Source organism: Marmota marmota, unplaced genomic scaffold, assembly GCF_001458135.2.
Source record: "Marmota marmota marmota unplaced genomic scaffold, marMar, whole genome shotgun sequence".
In the NCBI taxonomy this organism is placed as follows: Eukaryota; Metazoa; Chordata; class Mammalia; order Rodentia; family Sciuridae; genus Marmota; species Marmota marmota.
This window is the reverse complement of record NW_026000174.1, coordinates 12142257-12165459: the sequence shown is the minus strand read 5'-3', so window position 1 is coordinate 12165459 and position 23203 is coordinate 12142257. Positions and strand designations below refer to the sequence as shown.

The 23203-nt window shown below is 39.1% G+C and overlaps 1 protein-coding gene across 2 annotated transcripts; it reads left to right on the top strand.

Annotated features, from left to right (window-relative positions):
• The first annotated feature begins 113 nt into the window (after positions 1-113).
• Gvqw3 (GVQW motif containing 3) lies at positions 114-22939 on the top strand. Of its 2 annotated transcripts, XM_048788038.1 has the most exons (2): positions 114-1098; positions 22578-22939. In XM_048788038.1, the coding sequence occupies exons 1-2, from the start codon at positions 627-629 to the stop codon at positions 22832-22834; spliced, it is 729 nt and encodes a 242-aa protein (XP_048643995.1). In that variant the 5' UTR covers positions 114-626; the 3' UTR covers positions 22835-22939. The 2 variants fall into 2 exon arrangements, with proteins under 2 accessions (XP_048643995.1, XP_015332878.1); XM_015477392.2 differs by lacking the exon at positions 22578-22939 and having other exon boundaries at positions 119-3350.
• Positions 22940-23203: the final 264 nt, after the last annotated feature.

The following is a 23203-nucleotide window of genomic DNA, read 5'->3' as shown; positions in this document are numbered from 1 at the left end:
GACTTCCCCGCAGCCGGGCACGCGCACGGAAGCGCGCCTTTGCCCGGGTGCGGCAAGGCGAAGGCGGGGCCTGGCGTGGGCTACCGCAGTGCGCCTGCGCACAGCCTAACCCTCAGGGAGCGAGTTGCGCATGTGGGACAGCCTCTCGGGACTCTGTAGCTGGCTGGCGCTAGGTTCCTCCGGTAGGTTTCGCGTGTGCGGGTTTCTGCAGATCTGGGGCGAGCTTGCACGTTACATCACCATTGCATCTCTCCTTGCTTGTTCAAGTTGCCACCACTTTAGGCGTGTGTGGCAGAAGTCGTAGAGATTCTTAAGAGCCGCGGAATTGGGACGACCTTGGTGACCAATTTGTAAACTCCAGGCAGAGCTGCGCGTATGAGTTGGACGCAGACGTGGATTGCAGGGGATTTGATTTTTCTTGACTTTGCAGCTCCTCTTTGGCCCCGTTAGCTTCTCAGATCAGACGTTAAGGGGCGAAAAATCAGAAAAGCAATTACTCTTCCCTGACGGGGTTTCCAGGGGAGAAAGAATAGTGACATGATTATGCCTACAGCCCTATAGAGATTGGTCCCTCTGTCTTCCCCTCATAATTGTGGCCTGTTAACTTTCCTGTGTATACTGCCAAAATGAGTGACCGCTATTTAGAACAAAGGATTAGTATAAAATTTTGCGTGAAATTGAACAAGTCTGCAAGTGAGACCCACCATCTTTTAAAAGAAGCCTATGGGGATGAAGTCATGTCAAGGGCCCGAGTTTTTGACTGGCACAAACGATTTAAAGAAGGGCGGGAAGATGTTCGAGATGATGCACGAAGTGGTCGGCCTGTCACCCACAGGACAGATGAAAATATCCAGAAGGTCAAGGACTTGGTTTGTTCAAACAGGCAGTTAACCGTGAGGATGATGGCTGAAGAGTTAAATTTAGATAAAGAAACCGTTAGACTCATTCTGAAAGAAAACTTGAACATGAGGAAGGTTTCTAACAAAGTCATATCAGGTATTTTGAAAGATGAGCCTAAACCTGGAAAACTTGATTTGCGATCACATCTGTCAAAGGACACTAGGAAAAACAGCTCATGTGTGAAGAAGAAGTTAACAAGTTCTGAAACATGGAGTCATCTGCAGGGGGAAGCTGTTGGGGAAATGCCTCTGTCTGTGTCCGGTCCCAGAATCCATTACCCTGACAACCAACCTCTGCAGCCATCATCTTCTGCCAGCTTTCCCATCAGAGTGGCCCAGGATTGGTTCACACCCTGGTGAAAAGAATCTGAGGGTAGCTGAACCTGAGCTAGGAAGTTGCATCACTGTTGGGCAACTTCATTTGCTGCTCCTGTTTCCGCTCCTCCTTGCTGGCATGGCCTTCCTATTTTATGCTGGACTGTGGCCATCTCCCTTGTTTTTCACCACTTTGAAGTGCTTTGGTTGTTGACTTCTGTTGCTTGCTTCTTTATATTTCTCTTGCTTAACAAGTTTGGATCTCTTCATTGCCCATACTTCAATTTGTTGTGGCTGTCCTGTTCTTTTGTTCTCAACGTTCTGCCTCAGGGGATCATCCATATCTTTGGGCACAGGGAGAAATTTCTTCTGAGAGGACCCCAAAAGGCCTACTGTTTCATTTACTTTGCAGTCAGAGCCTAAGGTATGATACAGAAGGCAGTGGACCTGTTGAACAATCTGGGTCAAAGGCCCAAATGACTGGGTAGGAGCCCCTCAGAACTGGGGGGGGGGGGGGGTTCCACCAATACTGATCTTCTTTTGGACCTCCCTTTCACAGAACAACTGGATCTGTTTCATTCTAGTCTTGAGCTTTGGCCCCCCATTTATTTGGGTTTCCCCTCACTGGAAGAGGAAAATCTGACCCTAGGAAATATAAACTAGGGGACGTAGGCCAAGACTGATATGTGAGGAGAAAGACCAGATGATTCTCCAGACCCTAAATTAAGGGAGTCCGCAGTCTATTTGGTGTGTTTTGAGCACCTGCTGTTTTTAGAACACTTCTCGGCAGTGACAATGTAAAGTTCTTAAATGAGATCACCAGGTGCAGTTGGGCTTCACAAAGGAGCTGGTTCTTGAACTGGATTCATGAGGAAGGGTGAGACAAAGGGCTATGAGATTAGGGAACACTTCCCAGGCCGGTGAAACAGCATGAGGCTGGCAACCTGAAAGTGGCCACAGAAAGTGATGATACTTGGCTAAAATAACAAAGATTAAAGGGGAAGGTGGTGGTATTGCAGAAGATGAATAATGGGAGATAATTTGCTGTCCTCAACTCTATGCCTGCTGGCAGTTTATAAATTACTTCCCCGAGTCTGTGAGTAGGTTTATGATAATGCATTTCTTTGGTTATCTGATTTTCCCATTGAACCTCAAAAAGTAGTCTCTCTGTGTCCAAACTGTCTTCTGTGTTCCTGCTGCTCTGCTAGGACTTATGGATCGGAACTTTTCCCCAGGGGCTTCCAACTATTACCACATAAACTATCAGAATGTCTGATAGGGAACAGGAGAAGCCAGGGGGTAATAGCATTTCACAGCATTGGTTGGTGTCTGTGTTACCCAAGGATTTTGAAACAACAGCTCCTCTTTAACAAGTAAGGAACTAATCTAAAGTGGGGAATAATAGAGGATCCACACTTATTCATTCCACACAAGTAACTTTTAGTTCCGTTCTTTCATTGTCTACCGCTTTCAAAAAGTTAGAAACTCCTCTCTAATACCTGTCAGTTTGGAGACACTTTGAAAGCTAGACCTTGTGCTACAAAGAAAAGATAATAAGAAAACTCTTAAACCCAGCAGATTTCCAACTACTTGCAATTTCTAGACATTTTGTTTTAGGACCATTAAGTCTTCTTACCTCAGACAAAGTCCTGGGTTCCCCATAAGCACACTGGACTTCAGGAGCAAATCCCCACCACTCATTGTTGCAATTTTATTGCTGAATTTATTTATCCTGCTCAGGCCCTGTTGTAATAATTGCAGAATCACATGTTCCTGGGCGCAGGCTAGAATCCCACAACACCTGAAGACATTAACTCCAACCTATAATAACACAGAGGTCCTGCAAGAACTTATTTCTGGGTTTTATTGCAGTCCCTGTAAGCAGGACTGGGATAATGATGCTGCTCCCTGGTGATGATGCTGGACCAAGACCCATGCAGGAGTGTAGGATACCAGAAGTGAAGTTGGCCCAGATAGGGTTTGAACACAGAACACCTGGAAGTAAGGTAATTGGGAGTGTGAATTCAAATTTTTCCAAGTGTCTGTCATGAAATGGACAGCTTATATCCTTAGATGATGTCCTAAATAGTTATTAGTTGAACTACTACTTGAACCCATTGTCTCTTTGCAAGGCTTCCCATAAAATATTCAGTGATAATGTCATGCTTCAGATTTTTGAGAAGTAAAATTTCTGTCCTAAAACTCATCCAGAGCAATCTATTCTCACATAGTACTCAAATCGCTAAACCCAAGACTTCCACATGATCGCCTGGAGTATCCAAGGGAGTTCTTAGAACTCCTTATGTACCCACTTGCCAAATGTACTCCATTGCTGACCCACATTTACCCTGGCATGCACTTGTGGGCCAGGTCTCTTGAGCTCCTGATCTTGTAATCTCAAATCCAGCCCTGCATCACACTCGAGGCTCTTGTCTTTGGCTCATGCATATACCCCTCTCAATTTATTCTTCACCAGTTTGTTTTCTGGTTCTGGACCACACCTCCAAGAGCACCTTTTGGCCACTTTGATGTGTTGATCCTTGAATTGCTCTTTTGTTAAGGTCTTTCACTCAGTTTACTCTTATTTCTCTGAATTTTGGGTCCCTCTTCAAGCTCTCTGCTTTAGCCACTGTGCCATTGGAGCAGAAATTGTCTGCTCTACCCCTACCCACCTCTCAAGAAGTGGGTAGGGCAACGAGGGGAATATATGTTCTGGATTTTTTTTTTTTTAATAAGGGGCATCGGTGCCCAGGAGGATGGGAGGAGGTCCTTGCCTCTCTTAGCCACTGTTGGTTGTACTCCCCAGATGCAACTAGTTTCTCAAGAAAGCAATCTCCTTACCTCTGGCCCTGAGAATCATGAGTATTCAGAGCTGTAACATCCAAATCCCATTCTCCCAGCCACTGTATTCTGCCTGGCAGGAGAAGTTTCACCTAATTGCAGATCAAGCGTGGCTCTCTGTGGGACATTAGGAGAAGAGTTGGCAATCTGCAAACCTTGACCATAATTCTCAGGCTTAACACAATCAGTGAATCTTTTTGGCATTTAGGTAGATCTTCCCCTACCCACCCATATTCTCACTCCCATTTTGATTCAGAGTCCACATGGAATGTTCGGTGCCACAGCTAAAGTCCAAGAGGAATAGATTGTTCTTGGGGCAGATCATCCCATCATTAATTTTATCTAATTCTCTCACTCTCCACCCTGCTCCATTTACCCCATTAAAAATTATTTTAAAAAGAGAAAAAAATGAAAATTTCACCAATCTTTGAGAAAAACACAAGGACAGTTCTATAGTCTTCTAAATTCTGCCCCTGGCTCTGAGTCCTCTTTGTTTTTTTTTTTTTTTTTTTTTAATATTTATTTATTTATTTATCAGCGGACAAAACATCTTTGTTTGTATGTGGTGCTGAGGATCGAACCCGGGCCGCACGCATGCCAGGCGAGCGCGCTACCACTTGAGCCACATCCCCAGCCCTCTGAGTCCTCTTTGAAATGTTATCTTTTGGGAAGAATGTATACCTGGGACCTACTTTCCAGAGCCTTCCTTTCAGATCCATTTCTTTGTCAAAGTCCACACTTGATATGGGAGATGCCCAGATAAGTCTGGATTCTAAATGACTTGAGGACACCTACTAAAGGAGTGGATCACTATTGGGGAACTGTCTGTCACTCCGTTGCATACACGATTCACTTTGCCTGCTCTTTGCAGATATCATCACCAGCAAGCCTTGCTAGGCTCCCTGGGATTACGTCTCACCAGGATCTTAGAGAGCCTCCCTTTGCTCCTGAACTATGTTATTCTGCATTCTTCAACTACTGCTGCAGGGATCAGCCCTCCTAGATTTTACCAGGCTTTTACATCTTATCGGAGGCAATCCTTCTATATTTATGTTCTCTCTAGTCTCTGCCTTATCAGATCTTTACAAATACTGTGCAAGTTGTATCACCCAGTATAAATATCCAGAAACAATCTAGTGGGGAGCTTCAGTACCTCCAAGGACCCACTTGGGTCTACTGAAGGGTCAGCAGACTTCTATAAAGAAAGCATCCTAGGCTCTGTGTGCTCTATCATCTCTGTTGCAGTTACTCAACATGTTAGTGCTAAAGTAGACAAAGCTAATATGAAAACAAAGGATCATGGCTATGTTCCATATGAAACTTTATAAAGGGATACTAGAATTTGAATTTCACATAGTTTTTACAAAATATAATCTTGATTTTTTTCCCCAACCATCTAAACATATAAAAAAAAAATTGTTGGGCTGGGGTTGTGGCTCAGTGGCAGAGTGCTTGCCTAGCATGTGTGAGGCACTGAGTTTGATTCTCAGCACCACGTATCAATAAATTAAAAAAAAAAAAGGTCCACTGACAACTAAAAAAATATTTAAGAAAAAAAATTGTTTAGCTTATAGACCATGGAAAGACAGGTGGTGTACCAGATTTGGCCCATGGGCCATAGTTTGCCTACCTCTGATCATGTGTGTGTGTGTGTGTGTGTGTGTGTGTGTGTGTGTGTGTATGACAGATGATAGCTTGTTTTCCATCAATAACATTGTTAAGGCCAAGCGGATCTGTCAGTGTCTGACGATTTACTATACAGAAATTGTGGAATCTTGAGACCAAGAGAATGACCTAGAACTGAATGATTGGCTATTTCACCTTGACCATATTCCAGTTCACAAAATGAATTTTGTGCTTTTTGATTAAAAATGATTTTTTGCAAACTACCACCTGTGTTATTCCCATGTAATATCTCAAAACCTATTTTGGCAATATTAGAAATGGTGCCAAGTTACAATTGGCAATAATGGAATGGACTAAAGGTAGTTCTGAAAATGCTTTGACCATGGCATTTGAATATGTTATCACCTAATCACCTATTAAAATGTGTACTATGGAGGTGGCAAAACACAAATTTTTTTGCAAGTTTATAAAAATAAATACTATATATGGGTGTGTATATGTATGTATATTTTCGTGTATATATATATATATATATATATATATATATATTTGTGTGTATATATGTATATGTGTGTGTGTATTTTTTTTTAACCTTGTAACTGTTGTAACTGGTGCCAGAGTATGTACTTTTAGATGAGTATACTTGTTTTTCCTCTAAAGAGATCTTTATTGTATCACCTTCACTTAAGCTGATTTTCCAAAGTTGCAATAGAATCTCAAGGTTGAACAGAACTTTATAAGAGTGATCAGCCAATCATTTTTCCCTTGAACCAGGAGTAAATCAACCCTCCACTGGCTGAAAGGCTATCTGAAAGAATATTCTGTATTAATTTACTCAATGAATGTTGAATGGCTGAGGTACCAGGCACTGTCCTGTGTGCTGAGGTACAGCAATAAACAAAAGAGACACAGGCCTTACATTTGACAGTCTGAAATCTAATTATATGACTCTTTACTCTTCACTGTTCCATGTGCTCATACTAACTCCTTGTTAACTGCAAACCTGGAAATAGGTATGACCTTTGCCCTAAGACTTTGTGCCGTGGTCATGATGCTTCTCCAACTGCATTAATAATAGGAGGACTGTATGCTCCACTTAAATTTTATTATCCTTTACATGGATCTATATTGGTAGAAAAATATGCTGGCAATGTTGGAAGTGTAAATTGGCAACAGCTTTCTGAAAAGCAATTTGGCAGTATCTATTAGGAGGAGCTTTAAAAATGTTTATATCCCCTGATCCTCTAATTCCACTTCTGGGAATCTGTCCTAAAGAAATAGTCTAAAATGTGGGCAAAATTTATGCTTACTTATCTAAAAGTCCAACAGGAGAAAATCGGTTAAATAAATTATAGCATGACTATACAATAGACCTAGTATGCAGTCAACATAATAAATGTTTATTAAGAGTATTCAGCAGCACAGCAAAAGTTTATAATGTTTAGTGAAAAGAGTGATACAAACTGTACATAGGAACCCCAAAATGTTTTTCCCCCCAATGGCTAGAATGGATCTGCCAATTCCAGGTGGTTGAATTTTATGGGTGTTTTTAATTTTTTCTGGTTTTTATACTTCTAAAGAATATTTCTCCAAATAATGTTCCTTTTATTATCAATAAAAAATAGCATCAAAAGTTGGCGATAGAGAGTAAGGCTACATCCGCAGTGTGATCCATGAACAAATTAATTGGCTGGGTCAACATGGAGGCTGTATGATATTGTGTTGGTTTGCAACAGAAGGGAAAAGGACCTGCCCCAGAGGAGAAGGGGAAGTGACCAAAATGCCTACAAAAAAACCAAAGTTGTTATTAGGAGATACCATGAGTGGAATTTCCTGTTATGTGGCCCTAGGTAGGTGAAAGAACACTTATGAATCAAGTATATTCTGACAAATGAAAAAGGATATGAAATTCTCTCCTGGGTAAAATTAACCTCTTTTGGATTTTACTCTCACATTCTCTCATACAAAATGAATTCTTAACATGGATTTTATTATAGCTGATTCTCTGAAGAATTCTGAACCTTCCATATAATTTCTTTAGAATAGGAATAGCTTTCAATGTGCCAAGTCTACCTCCTCCCATACTGGGACACTCAAGCAACAAGGATATATTGGGTTATTTATGTTCAACATTGAGAATGCTACATGCAAATCATTAATCATCTTTAATGTAACTTACAAAACTCTTAAGGTTTGCAAATGTTATTTTGATGGTGTCCAAAATTATTGTACTTTTTATTTATGTCTGAAGAATAATAATCACATTGTAGGATTTTAAAGTGAGATATTATATTGCTAATGCCTACCCATAGATGAAATTGTTACGGTGGGGAAACATGTACTTACTTGTTGTCTTAGAAAAATGATTATCATTAAAATGTTAAATATATCTCCTTGGTGAAGTTTCAAGCCTTCAAATATGTATACAAGGTAAATACATGTTTTATAGACATATAGTTTATAAATTTGTCAAGCTGGATGAATTATTCAAAATCTTAAAGTGTAAGTCCCTCGTTTATATAAAGGACAAGAGTGAGACTTGGGGTTTAGTTTTGGTTCCTCAGCTAGCTGGGTGATTGGGCAGTTCATTTGCAGCTTCCAAGTATCTCAGCTTACTCATCTATGAGAGTAAAATAATACCATTTATCTCATGAAATTGTTCATTTTTTCATTCAACAAATATTTATTGAGTGTTATATGTATCTGACACCGTTCCAGACATAGAATACAGCAATAAATAAGACAAAATATATTCCTCCACATGAGCATGCATTTAAGAGAGGGAGACAAGACAAGCAATAAGATAAATGAGTCAAATATAGTATATTAACCAAATGCAGTAGCATAGGCTTGTAATCTTAGCCACTCAGAAGGTTGAGGCAGGAGGATCATAAGTTTGAGGCCAGGCTCAGCAACTTAGTGAGATCCTATCTTAAAATAAAATATAAAAAGGGCTGGAGATGTAGGTCAGTGGTAGAGCACCCCAAGTTGTCCTCCATACTACAAATGAAAAAATAAACTATACACATTATACATATATTTGTTAGTGATTATTAAATGTGAAGCTTATATTAAATAATATATATCAATAAAGTATATGAGGTACACGACACAAGACCTAGCATGTAATAAGTGCTCTGTAGATAGTATCTTTTGCTTCTTTTTCTTCCTGCCAGCACCTGAATTATTCTACCTGATTGTAGCAATCTGCAAAAGGCCTGAGCAATTATTGCCTTCTGTCTCCTGCTAGTTAATAAGGCCTAAGCCTGCTTTTTACCTAAAAAGACAAATTCTTAGTTATTTTTGTACTTCCTGTATGGCAGAATAATCAAGGTGGTGCCTAAATACTGTTAGAAATGGCCTTTTCTGGAACTAGTTGGCAGGAGTCTTTGAGTAGGGCTGAATGGCAGGTGTTAGTCTACAAAGACAAATGCACACTATAATTGCTTTTTAAGCAAAACAAACCAGAAGACATATTAATGACTGTTTCTCTTAAAGAGAAGCGTGTGCCCTGTGTCCTATGCCAGACTTTGGAAAACTGAGGAAAACTTGCAGTGTTACGAGACTGGCTACGACATTATTTGTAGGAGACTGGGGCCAGGAAAAGGAAGCTTTAACATCTGTGGTTTGTTGGTATTTTTGCTCACTGTAGAAAAATTGGAAAGTTCAGAAATGTATGAACAATCAGCCAGAAGTTTATCTCTGGTATTCAAGTCTTTCTCAGTGTCTTAGTTTCCTCCTTCAGAAATATCCAGCAAACAGAATTTACTGAATTTCTTCATTAGGCCTGGGCCTGTATTAGGCACAGAGGATACAGCCCCTGCCTGAGACAGTACCCACCTTTGTGAGCTAGGGGAAGAAGGGACAGAGGTGGCTCCAACCACAGATCTTTCCCAGAGGACTGTCTAAGGAACAAGCTTTTGTAAACAATTTGGAACAAAAAAAATTGGAATCATTATACTTACCATACTTGTGGAAATGAGAAATCTGTGGTATGAACAGGTGATAACTGTTTTCTGGCTGTGCCACCCCTAACTCTTCTAGAAGGGACCTGAACTCTATCCACAAGGATTTGGCTTAGCATATCATCTCTCAGAAGAAAATGGACACTAGGCTGTGGGTCAGTACCCCTGTTATCTTGCTTGAAGAAGCTAATAAGTGAAAAATCAGAATTATAACCCCGATTGGATGAGGAAATTGGCTCAGGGAAGTTGAGTGACTTTTCTTGAATCACACATCTAGTTGATGGCAGAGCCAGCATAATAATGAAGGACCTTAAGCCTTTCTCAATCCAGTGAGTTTTTTCTATTATACCATTGGTAATAATTTCCTTTATAAATCATGTTAAACTTTGCATTAAAATCATGTTCAACCTTGCATTTAACAAATGATTTACCAACAGTTGATTTATACACAATTTTTAAAGAGTATATTTATGGCAACATGGTAGAGGGTTTTTCTAAATTTTCCTGGGGTGTCTAGGTCCCCTGGTCCTTCTTCCAGAGGTGTGTATTCTTAAGTAAATGTTGGAATTCTGTCATTCTTTTTTTCCAGATGTTCTTCCCAAGTGATGTGTTATGTTTTGGGTTTTTAATATTTCTCACATACATTCTTAAAGTCTGGGACCATAAATCTTAATAAAACTCTCAACTATCTCCTCTGTGCTGTCTCAGATTTCCAAGTGTATTTGTATTTATGATACAATGTCTGAAGTCATGATGCTATCACATAATTAAGGTTTATATCCCTATATCCTGATCTTGTATTTCTACATGTTCTAAAAATTCTTTACACTTCACTTGTAATGCCAGTATAGTGTGCCATGACATTTCCATAGTAACATGTTTCAAACAGGAAAACAAAAAGAGCCCAAGAAAAGAGAAGGTTTCAGTGAAAAGAAGAGGAGGAGAGAGGGAAGAGAAGAAGAAAAAGAAAGAAAATAATTAAAATTATTACAAGTAGTAGAATACATAAGATGAAGTGAGGTAGTAGGGAAAGGGGTTATATATTCTATTCTAGTGTGGTGTGTCTCAAGAGCACAACATTGTTTGTACTCAACTTGTTATGTGGGTGACACCCACCAAGTGACCCACTCAGAATTACATTTTCTTTCACCCTTACATCTGGGTGGGTCTGCGTCACTCTTCTATCATTTCTTATTATCACCTACCTTTCGCCATACTGTCCTGAAATCCACCCCCTATGTTTCACTTGTGCTATTTGATTTGGAGTTTGTTAAAAACCAGAGACTTGGACACTAGTGTTTTGAGCTGGCTCAGCCCCATTCTCTCCTTGGAATGCCTTCCTGCTGCCCTCCACCTGGCAGACTCCCTCTCAACACTCAAGTCTCAGCCTTACCATATATCTTCCCTGTCACCCCATTGGTAAAGCAGTCATCCCCAGTACACAATGCATATTCTTATGTTAAAAAACCGTAATGTTTGTCTGTGTGCAGTGGCACATGCCTGTAATTCCAGTGGCTGGGGAGGCTGAGGCAGGAAGATCATAGTTCAAAGCCAGCCTCAGCAACTTAGTGAGGTGCTAAGCAACTCAACAAGACCTTGTCTCTAAATAAAATACAAAAAGGGGCTAGGGATGTGGCTCAGTGCTTGAGTGCCCCTGAGTTCAATCCCTAGTACCAAAAAACAAAACTGTAACATTTAACTGAACTTAATTGTTTGCAGGATGAGTTTTAACCTCTCCATCACATCTGATTCTTCTCTGTATTCCTGGCATCCAGGATTAATCTTGCTTGGAACTGCTGAATAAATGTTTGATGGATGTTTGAAAGAAGGGACTTTTATAGTAATTGCTTTTTTGTTGTGGTAAAATTCCCATAACAAAATTCACCATTTTATCCATGTTAAAGTGTATGTTTCATTGGCATCTAGTGTGGCTCAGCCATCACTACTATGTAATTCCAGAGCATTTTCATCAGGAAAACTCATACCCATTAGATGGTAACTCCCCTTCCCTTTTACCCCCATCCTCTGACAGTCATCAATCAACTTTCTTTCTAAATGGTTTTGCTATTCTGGAAATTTCATATAAATTGAATTATACAACATGTGACCTTTAGCAGCTGGCTTCTTTTACTTGGTATCAAGTTTTTGCGGTTCATCCATTTTGCAGTACATATTAATGCTTCATTCTCCGTTGAAGGTGAATAATACTCCATTGTATCAATATATCACATTTTGTTTATTCTTTTACCCATTGACTATTGTGAATAGTGCTGCTATGAACATATATGTACACATTTTTGTTTGCATACCTGTTTTCAGTTCCCTTGGATATACCTAGGAGGAATGGAATTGGAAGGATTATAGGGTAATCCTATGTTTATCTTATTGAGGAACTCACAGATCATTTTTCATAGCCACTGTACCATCTTACATTCCCAACAGCAATTTAGGACATGAGGGTTCCAATTTCTCCATATTCTTTCAACACTTGTGATATCTCATTGTGATTTTCATTTGCATTTCCCTAATGATGGCATTGAACATCTTTTCCAGTGCATGTTTGACAAGTGTATATCTGATTTGGGAAAATGTCTATGCAAGTCCTTTGTCCTTTATTTATTTTATTTTTTTGTCTTTTGTTGTTGAGTTGTATGAGTTCTGTGTTCTCGAGACCTTTAACAGATATATTATTTGCAAATGTTTTCTTTTACTCTGGATTTCCTTGCTTAGTAGATAGTATTCTTTGAGGCCCCCCAAATTTAATTTTAATGAAGTCTAAGAGTTATTTAGTTTTGGTCTTTGATCCATTTTGAATTTGTTTTTGTATATCATGTGAGATAAATGTCCATATTCATTTGTTCTGCTTGTAGAGAGCCAGTTGTCCAAGCACCACTTGTTGATAAACACTATGCTTTCCCCATTCTCACCTTTGTTTTTGATCAAATTATAAATTGACAGGCCTTTTTTTTTTCTTTTCTGTACCACAAAGATTGTTCCACTGTTCCCTGGCTTGCATTGTTTCTGATGAAAAGTCTGTAAAATGCTTATCTTTCTCTGTGCACACTGTCTCCTTACCCTCTTAAGAATTTATGCAGCTTGATTATGATATGTCCTGGTATAGTTTTCTTGTTTTTTTGTGATTGGGTTTCATTGAGCTTCTTGGATTTGTAGGCCTAAAGTTTTCATCAGATTAGGAAAATTTGTGCCCATTATTTCCACAATTTTTTTCTGTCACCCTCCTCTCAGGAACTCCAGTTACCTCACTGGACCACTTGAAGTTGTCCCAGAGCTAACTGATGCTCTTATTTTGTTTGTCTCCTCTTTGTACTTTTTTGGTATAGTTTCTCTTGCTATGTCTCCAAGTTTACTGATTTTTCATTCTGAAATGTCTATTCTATTTTTATTCCATCTTGTATATTTTTCATCTCAAATATTGTAGATTCCATCTCTAAGGAAGTTTGATTTGGATTTTTAGATTATTTTAAATTTTGGAATAATTTCAAATTTACAGAAAATTTGCAAAGGTAATATAACTGGAGATATATAACTCAGTGTTAGAGCACATGGAGGCCCTCCTGAGCTTAATCATCAGCACACACACACAATCACAAAGTGATTTCTCATTCAGTTTCAGTTCTCTCTGTTTTATCTTATAGTACTGTGGTGCAATTATCAAAAGTAAGATACTGCTGGGTGTGGTGGTGCATGCCTCAGCAGCTCAGGAAGCTGAGGCAGGAGGATCTCAAGTTCGAGGCCAGCCTCAGCAATTTAGCAAGGCCCTAAGCAACTTAGACCCTGTCTCAAAGAAAGAAAAAAAAGTGCTGGGGATGTGGTTCAGTGATAAAGTGCCCCTGGGTTCAATCCTAGGTATTTAAAAAAAAAAAAAAAATATATATATATATATATATATATATATATATANATTTTTTTTTTTTTTTTTTTTTTTTTATATATTTTTTATGTGTTCTTTTTAGATACATGACAGTAGAGTATATTTTGACACATTATACATAATACATGGAGTATAACTTATTCCAATTAGGATCTGTTATGGTTTGGATGTGAGGTGTTCCCCAAAAGCTCACAAGTGAGACAATGCAAGAAGGTTCAGAGGAGAAATGATTGGATTTTGAGAGTCTTAACTCAAGCAGTGTATCAATCCTTGATGGAATTAACTGAGTGGTAACTGAAGGCAGATGGGGTGTGGCTGGAGAAAATGGTTTTTTGAGGGGCATGACTGTGGGGTATGTATTTTGTATCTAGAGAGTGGAGTCTCTCTCTCTTTTTCTCTGCTTCCTGATGTAAGCTGCTTACCTCTGCCACACTATCCCGCCATGATGTTCAGCCTTATCTCAAGCCCCAAGGAATGGAGCCAGCCTTCTATGGACTAAGATCTCTGAAACCATGAGCCCTCAAATAAACTTTTCCTCCTTACAATTATTCTAGTCAGAACCTTGGTCACAGCCATGAAAAAGTCAACTGAAACAGGTCCCATTCTTGTGGTTGTACATGGTGTGGAGTTTCACTGGTTTCCTCCTTTCTCTTTTAGTGCTGGGCATTGAACTCACTGCCTTGTGCTGAAATACCCTTCTTATTATCATAATAGAAAGTATAATAGTCACAAAACATTGATGATATTAACTTTAGTTACTGGATGATAAAAACTTTTTTGTTTTTTTGGTATAGGGGATTTAACCTAGGGGCACTTTACCACTGAACCACATCCCTAGCCCTTTTAATGTTTTGTTTTTGAGACAGAGTCTCACTAAGTTGCTTAGGTCCAAGTTGCTGAGGATGGCTTATGAACTCAAAAACTTCCCGCCTCAGCCTCCGAGTCACTGGGATTATAGACCTGTGCCACTCTGCGCCCAGTTTGCTAATAAAAACTTTAAGGAAATTTTTGCCACTTTTTTTTCTTTCTGTGAAGCTATTCTTTTCCCCTTCTCATCTCTGGAAGCAAATCACCACATTCAGCCCACACTCAGGGGAAGGGGGAAGGATTAAGTTTCATGTCCTGGAAGGCAAGAGGTGATATCTAAATATATTATTTGAAAATTTTTAGACACCAAGATATGGACACTGAGTGTATGTGTTATTACTGGGATTTGGGTCTTTTTGATATGTTCTGTGTCTCTACTAACAAGTCCAGTCTTTAGATTATTGATTACATGTAATACTTTTAACTATTTTAATGTCTGTGGGGAGCCACTCTGAATGAGTTGCACCTTCCATCCTGAAGCGAGTTTTTGTTTGTTTGTTTGTTCGTTTTTTTTAACATTTTGTAGTGACCCGGACATTGTCCCAGGCCAGGAAGTTGATGGCATGTCTTAAGATGTAAGTGTGTCGCCCCATGGATTGAATTACACTCACCTATTCCCTTGTAATACTACCCCTTTGCCAAATTTGGGATAGAATGTTCCATGGAAACTCCCTTTGTGTGTCCCCTTCTCTTGCTCTGCCTTTGGGTGTGGCCTTCCTAGATGTCAGTCAACCTGCTGACACCAGAAATCACAAAGCTATACTCAACTCCCTGAAACCTGACCCCGTGCTTCATTTAAATGGCTTCTCCTCAATAAAAGTGTTCAGCACATGCTTTCTTTTCTCCTTCTGCAGACCCTAAGGATCAGAGGAGCTGTCACAGGATCCCAAAGAAAAAGGTATCTCTGTCTCTGTGTGATTATTTCATGCAGCCCAGTTCACTTGGAGTGACCCTGAGTGTTTTAGTTGTGAGGAACGTGACAATGTCCTGATTTATCAGTTCTACCTATTTCCCTCAGTTTCAGTTGATTGATTTTTCTCCTCATAATGGGGCCCTTTTGCTTTTTGGAAATAGTTTTTGGCTACTACTCTTCAGCTTTGTTGGATGGAACCAGAGTAACCTGTTGTGGCAAAACCCACTGGATTTCTTGTGAACTCTTATCTTGTCATGCTGAGTGTTAGAATCAGGAATTGAATCATTGTTATCTCTGAGAATGGGCCCTTCTAGTTCTTTCCCTGGCCTTAGGTAGTTTACTCCTATGCATGCTGAAGACTTGTGGGGGATCCTCAGCAGATAGACATAGCTTTCTTTCTGTGCAATTCTCTTCTCTATGGTGTTCTTCCCTATAAACTCTAGCCACATTGATTTCCCAGATTCAACTCACATAAACTATCAGGCAGGCTCATTCTGGGTTTACCCCCAACATCATGGCTTCTAGAAACCCTCCCCAGGAAGTCAACAGGGAGAATCTTAAAGCTGACCTTATTTCTACCTTGTTCTCAGGGATGACCATGATATTCAATGTCTTAAAAATCATTATTAGGGCTGGGGATGTGGCTCAAGTGGTAGCACGCTCACCTAGCATGCGTGAGGCACTGGGTTCGATTCTCAGCACCATGTAAAAGTAAAATAAAGATATTAAAAAAATCATTATTATTAGGGCTGGGGATGTGGCTCCTTGGTAAAAAGCCACTTTCCTAGCATGTGTGAGGCCTTGAGTTCAATCCCCAGCACTGCTAAAAAAAAAAAATCATTATTATTTTTTACTACTAATAATAAAAAATAATAATTTTTTACTAATATTTGAGATAGGGGCTCACTGTGTTGTCTAGGCTTATTTCAAAACTCCTGAGATCAAGTGATCCTCCTTTCTCGATCTCCTGAATAGCTGGGACTACAGGCATATACCACTGTTGCTGGCTCAAACCATTATATTTTATGTTCTGTCCAGATTTCAAGCTGTTTCATGCAGGAAGATAAATCTAGTCCCTACTTCTACATCTTGGCTAAAAGTGAAAGTTAAGCATAGGGAATTATTAGAGCCAGAGGCCACTATTGGAACACAGGTGTGCATATTGTAGGATCTAAAGAGGTAATGTCAATAGTGCTTAAGGATGACTGCCTGGATTCAAATTATGGTTCTGTACTTCATGAGTTATATATCCTGAGTCAATTATGTAATCTTTCTGGACCTCAATTTTCTTATCTTAAAATGGGAATAATAATAGTCCTATTTCATTGGCAGGAGATGAAGGTTAAATACATGTAAAGCATTTGGAATAGTGCGTGGAGCATTCAATAGGTATTAAGTATTATTATTTTTTATAACTTGTTGAATAAAGTCACCAAATTTTGGCTGCGAGTTTCCCAGTGATCCTAGCAAAGTAGAAATATTAGTTAAGAATTTAGTGCCTGTAAACTATACACAAAACTTATTATTCATGAGAAACACAGATTTTGCAATTTTTTCTCCCAAGATTCCTATTAAGTAGATACTGTATGATATCTGAATAATGTACCAGTATGGAGATCTATTCCCCAGGATTTTTTTTCTGTACCATCCTTTCAAATAAGCCCATAACTTCCTACCAGAGCTCAATCTAGTAAAAGTGATTTCACCATAACTGATAAATCGCAGTACATTTCCCCTGGCTGAATCCAGAGGTAAGGTTTATAATGGCACTGTACAGGGAGCCTCCACACGCCTTGGCAAAGGGAAGAAGGACTGTCAGGGTCTAGGAACTTAAGTTTGGAAAGTCTTAGAAGCTTGATAGTCATAGTGTTCAAATTTTCAATACTAATATTTTGTCAGCTTACCCTAGCAGTTATAGAGGGAAGTATGTTAAAAATCTCTCATTGGGGGCTGGGGATGTGGCTCAAGTGGTAGCGCGCTCACCTGGCATGTGCAAGGCACTGGGTTCGATCCTCAGCACCACATAAAAATAAAATAAAGATATTGTGTGCACCTAAAACTAAAGAAAAAAATTAATATTTAAAAAAAATCTCTCATCATATGGACTTACCTATTTTTTCTGGTAATTCTGTTAGTTTTTGCTTTATATATTTGGAGGCAATGTTGCCAGTGGGTACATAGAGGTTCTAGGACATATCTTCTTTTTTTTATTACACATTTTTTATTGATATAATTTCTTTAATGGTCATTTAGCAAGGGTCCATGAATAGTAAATGTGACCTTTGAAAATGTATGTACTTCACTTTTATTATTATCTGAGTATATGATATTAGAATGATCTTTTTTCCCCCCTCTGCATTTTTTTTTGGTATTTCTGTTCTTTTTTTTAATATATATATGACAGTGGAATGCATTACACTTCTTATTACACACATAGAACACGATTTTTCATTTCTGGTTGTATACATAGTATATTCACACCAGTTTGTGTCTTCATACCTGTACTTGAATAATAATGATCACCACATTCTACTAGGACATATCTTCTTGATGAATTTTCTTTTACCATCTATCATTAACAATGTTTTTGTGAGTTAGGTTAATAAAGTTGATTAATATTGCATTATTTTGCTTAGTATATTTTCCCCATTCTTTTAATATGTGTCATTATTTTTTAATGTATTCTAGTAATCAATGTACCACTGATATTAAAAAAAAATCCAATCTGAGAATATTTGCTTTTTCTTAAGCAAGTTTATATATTTCTTATTATTATGATATATTGGGGGATATTCCACCTCATTTTGTTTTGTCTAATTTCCATGTATTTTCTCTTATTCTCTTATTCTGCCTTCTATTGATATGGCTATTTTATTTAATCCCTTTTATTCTCATTAGTGTTTTGAAAGTTATTCTAGTTCTATTTTTTCTATGGGTGTTCCAACATGATTAATGTGCATACTTGACTTAGCACTATGAAGTTAATCAGTATCTCTAGTTCAATGTAAAGATTTCAGGAGCTTTAGAATTATTTATTTATTTTAAATAGTTTTTTAGTTGTTGATGGACCTTTATTTTATTTATTTATATGCAGTGGTTGAGAATTGAGCCCAGTGCCTCATACATGCTAGGCAAGTGCTCAACACTGAACTATAACCCCAGCCCCTAGAATTATTTATTTCTAATCTCTACCCTCTTCTGACATCTAAGCAATTTGAGTTTCAGTATTTTAGTTCTAACTTACTTTAACCATTTACCCACTTACCCCACAATTAGATGTTTTAACAACCAATGTTTGTTTATATTTGCAAATCTGTGTATCAGTTTCTTTGCTTACTTTTTATAGAAATACGGCTAGTATACAGTAAAACTCACCCTTTTAAAATGTAAGTCTATAGTTTTGAATATATTTTAAAAATTATGTAACTAGCCAGGCATAGTAATATAAGATCACAAGTTCAAGGACAACCTCAGGAACTTAGTAATACTCTCTCTCAAAAAAGAAATAATGAGGGCTGAAGGTATAGCTCAGTGGTAGAGAGCCCCTGGGTTTAATCACAAATACCACAATAAAAGAAAATTTTGTGTAACTTTCAACACTAATTTTAGAACATTGTGGTCATTCTCCAAAATAACAAACAAACCCATACCCATTTACCATTACTAATCACTCCCAATTTCTCCTACTCCAGTCCCTGGAAACCACGGATCTACTTTTGTTTCGTGGATTTGCTTATCCTGGAAATTTCATATAAATGAAAATCTAGTTTATCTCATTTCTAGCTACTTTACTTGGCAGGAAATGAAGCTCCATCTTCTATGCTTTAGTATTCAGTGGAGACCCAGTTCACTACTCAGAAAGATTATCTGAATTGCCAAAGCCATAAGACTTCAAGTGGGTAAACAGGTTTTGTGTTCAGTCTGTTTGTCCATAAAATGTCAAGCAAGACTTCCAAGGTATCTTAAGGGTAGATTGATACCTTTGGTTTCTCTCCATCATTAGTCTTTATGGACAATTTTACTGGCATTTTGCTGAAGCAGATACTCTGAAAGAGGTTTCTCCTGTTTACTAGGTAAGGCTGTTTTGGGAGCAGAAGAGGGTGGAGTAGAAAGCAAACAGGGGAAGCCATGTTCTCATGAACCTGAGAACCTCTAGAAAGACGTAGAGGCCAACAGGTATTTCCGCCACTATCCAGAAACATCTCCATGCTCCTTTGAGGAGGATAATTTTCTTAAACTTAGCAACATTTATACCAAACTTAGAGTTGCCTTCTCCCAAGACTTCAACCTAAAAGGGTATATTTATTTGAATAGTGCTTCCATTGCTTTAAGAATTTCTATACCTTTTATTTGAAAATTGGCTGCAAACCAGACAACACTTTATTTTAAGAGATGGGCATGCTCTTGCAATGGGGGAATTATAAATTGGTTTTCTTTCACAGAGCAATTTGGCAGTGAGCATCATGAACCTTAAAAGAGTTTAAGCCAGTTGGCCTAGAAAAAACATTTCTAGGAATACTTCTTAGGAAAAGAGATGCCAACAAAGACATGTATACATATGCAGTTTATTCATTGCAGCATTTTTTTTGTAAAAGAGTAAAAAGAAAATGCCCCACAATTGGGAAATTGTTAGGTTAATTATTGTATACACACTGAATAAAATAATGCAGCCATTTAAAATGATATTTTTAAAGAATCATCCATGTTGTTTGAAGATGTTAACAATAGCTAATAAAATCACACTATAAAAACATATACATTGTATAGTCTCATTTTTACTTCTTATATGCTAAAAAAGGCTCAAGATACACCCAAAATGTTAATAGTGGTTTTATCTGGGTGATGAAATTATAGAGGATTTAAAATTTCATTATACTTTTATACAATTTTATTATTGTGACTATAAATATTACTTTTATAATTAGAAAATTATGTATAATGAACATTGACATTGCTTTTAAATAAAGAAATATATTTTACTGGGAGAGAAGACATATACACCCAAGGAATTGAAGATTTAATGGAGGAAATCAGACAGGTACACAAATAAAGAGTGTTGCAAGGCAATAACGGCAACAACAGAGTTTTTACCAAGAATAGAGGGAACGCTCTACCTGATAGAGTTGAAGTTTGGTAAAAAGAGAAAACATTTGTGCAGGGTCTTGAAGGATGAATAGGAGTTCTCTAAGGCTATGTAAATTGTTAAGCACTATGTAAGTGGAAGTTAGTCTTTGGCCTTTATTATTACTGCCAAGACTTACCTCATATAAAGCTCTCTTTCTTGTCTCTTTCCCATGGTCCCTGAAGCACAGGATTGCTGGGACAGGAAGCAGCAGCAGTTAAAACAGTCACACGTCAGTGCTCCAGCAAGTGAACTGAGGTGCATCCAACTAAGGCCCAGATTCAGGACCAAAGGACATAAAATTATCTGGGAGCAGAGCCAGGAAGGTGCTGGTGGGTAAACAGTTCCCCTCTGTTTGCCACCCTGTGGAAAGACTGGCTTTGCTTGGGGCCTCCACCCTGACTATGGGGCCATCTCTACCTGGGGGATGGTAAAAACTGAGAAAGAGTATCACACATCAGTCTGTGATTTACATTGGCAGGAAATGATGTGTCAGATGTCTTACAGCCTCCAGACAGGGTGGAGTGGAAAGAAGGGGTGTGAGTGAGGGGACCAGGAAGGGTGGTAAGAGATGATCTGTTCTGGAGAAATTTTTGGAAGCTCGAGATTGGAAAGGGTTTCAAAGTTTTCTGATCTGTTCCTCCTGGTCCTCCCACCAACAATCCCATTACATTGTTATACTTCTCTGCTTTCAGGGTGCAGCTCAGCGGTCACATCTTCTGTTACCACCTACCTCAATTCCTCTTGCCTTATTAATTTCATGAAAAAAACCCAGTGCTTTTAGTGTGCCAGGCCCTATGCTTATGTTAGGTTTTTTGACTGCAGCATGCACTCCTGTGCCTCCAGTTGTTTATTTTGTCATGTAACAGACATGTATGGAACACCTACAGGCAATGCTCCAGATGTTTTAACAGAGTGGAGGAAGAGACAGCCAGGATCTCAGGTTCTCATGAACCTGTCTGTCACTCTAGTGGGAGAGACAGATAATAAACAAATTAAAAATATGAAAATATCAGGTTATACATGGCACAAAGCAGCCAAAGTTTTTACCACCTCTCAATAACACCATGCTAGGGACCAAGCTAACAGTCAGATGAACCTTTGGGAGACAAACCACATCCAGACCATAGCAGAAGAAAACAATAGCAGTATGCCTGGAATACCCTTCCTTCTTTATCTGCAAATGAAAATCTTATCATGCATCTGAACTCAATTCAAGTATTGCCTCTTCAGGCAAATCTATCTTGATTTCCCAGGTAGAAGTGACCACTGCCTCCCCATTAATCCTGAGTGACTTGTGTGTGCACAGTGTAATGCTCTGCCATTGTTACCATTCCAAATCATTGCTACTCTTTAGGACAGCACTGAGCTCCTATGTAAATTTCCAATGCATAGCACAGAGCCTGGCACAGGATCTGTGATCAGTAACCATTTGTTTCTGGAATATATGAAATCTCTCATAGCACTCTATCAGAACCTCCCTGATGGTGCTTATTCAGACGTGGCAACATTTATTGATCACTGCCAGGCCTTGTGCTTTTACTGGCCTCACAACTGCCATGTGCAGTATTATTCTATTCTGTAGTTAAAACTCAGACCATCAAAGAGACTACCTGAGGCAGCTTAGTAATATAAATCAGAGTTGAGATTCAAGCCCAAGTCCTCTTGATGCCAAATTCCAATGCTTCATCTCTTATGTGGTACCACTGGCAATGCATTAGTTCATCCATGGATCTGTCTTCTCTTAAAGAACCACTTCCCAAAGGAAGGCTCTGTACTTGTCTCCATTCTATATTCCTTCTGGCACCAGAACAGTACATATTCAGTACATATGTCTTAAACCTACAAGAGGTAGAAAAGAAAGAATGAATGTGTGAATGAATGCTTCAGATATCAGTTCATGGGAGGGTGTTGAGCTGGAGGAAGAGGAGCTTCTCAAGGGGCTGATATCTCCAGGTCTTCTCTAGGAGGACCTGGGGAAAGCTGAGGACACTGTTTCAGGTCTAGCTCATTTCTTAGAAATCACACCTTTTGCTCAACTGCACATCTTAGCAGGCAGGCGGGCAGGCAGGGCAGAGGGGAACATGCATGGTTTCCAATGAGTTGGGAAAATGAGGTTAGGTTTCGATTCAGATAGTTATTTGTGTTTTCTGGATCTGCACGGTCGATAAATTTCCAACGAGCAGTGATTCTGTTCCTCATCTTTCACTGCTTTATGGGACATCAGGGAACGAAAGCATAACATCCTGCTTTCCCATAAGTTCTCTGGCCGCTATCCTGGCACCAATTAAAGACATGTCTATGCAATTAATCAAAACCAATTTGGAAGCACTCTGGCGCTGTTCCTCTGATGTGCTGCCTGCTCTACATACAGTAGTTCCTCAGCTGCAGTGATGGAGCCAGGCACATAGGGGCTTTTGATGAACTGGCTGTGCTGGCCCCAAGTGTTAACTATGTCATCTGACATGACTAATGAGGCTCTGGACTTGATCCGCGTGAGTGGAGCAGCCCTGCTGTCTGGAGGAGGTTCAGTTTCCGCAGCCAGCCTGGGAAGAGGGTTCAGCATTTAGGGTCCACACTCCATCATGTCAGCTGGAGTCCTGGAGGCCTCTAGTGTTGGAACTGGGAGTCGTCCACTGGGAGGGTGATGGAAATTGTGGGCAGAATCTGTGCTGGGCGCTGGCGTAAATGTGACCCAATTTAAACTTCAGCCTCACTTATCGACATGAAAACCAAGACCCAGCAAAAGTGTGGGGCTTGCCA

Excerpts from the sequence above, each read along its gene's own strand:
- Gvqw3 (XM_048788038.1), top strand. The coding sequence starts at position 627 with ATGAGTGACCGCTATTTAGAACAAAGGATTAGTATAAAATTTTGCGTG. Across the intron at positions 1,099-22,577 it reads TGTGAAGAAGAAGTTAACAA|TTATTTGTGTTTTCTGGATC; the intron begins GTTCTGAAACAT and ends CGATTCAGATAG.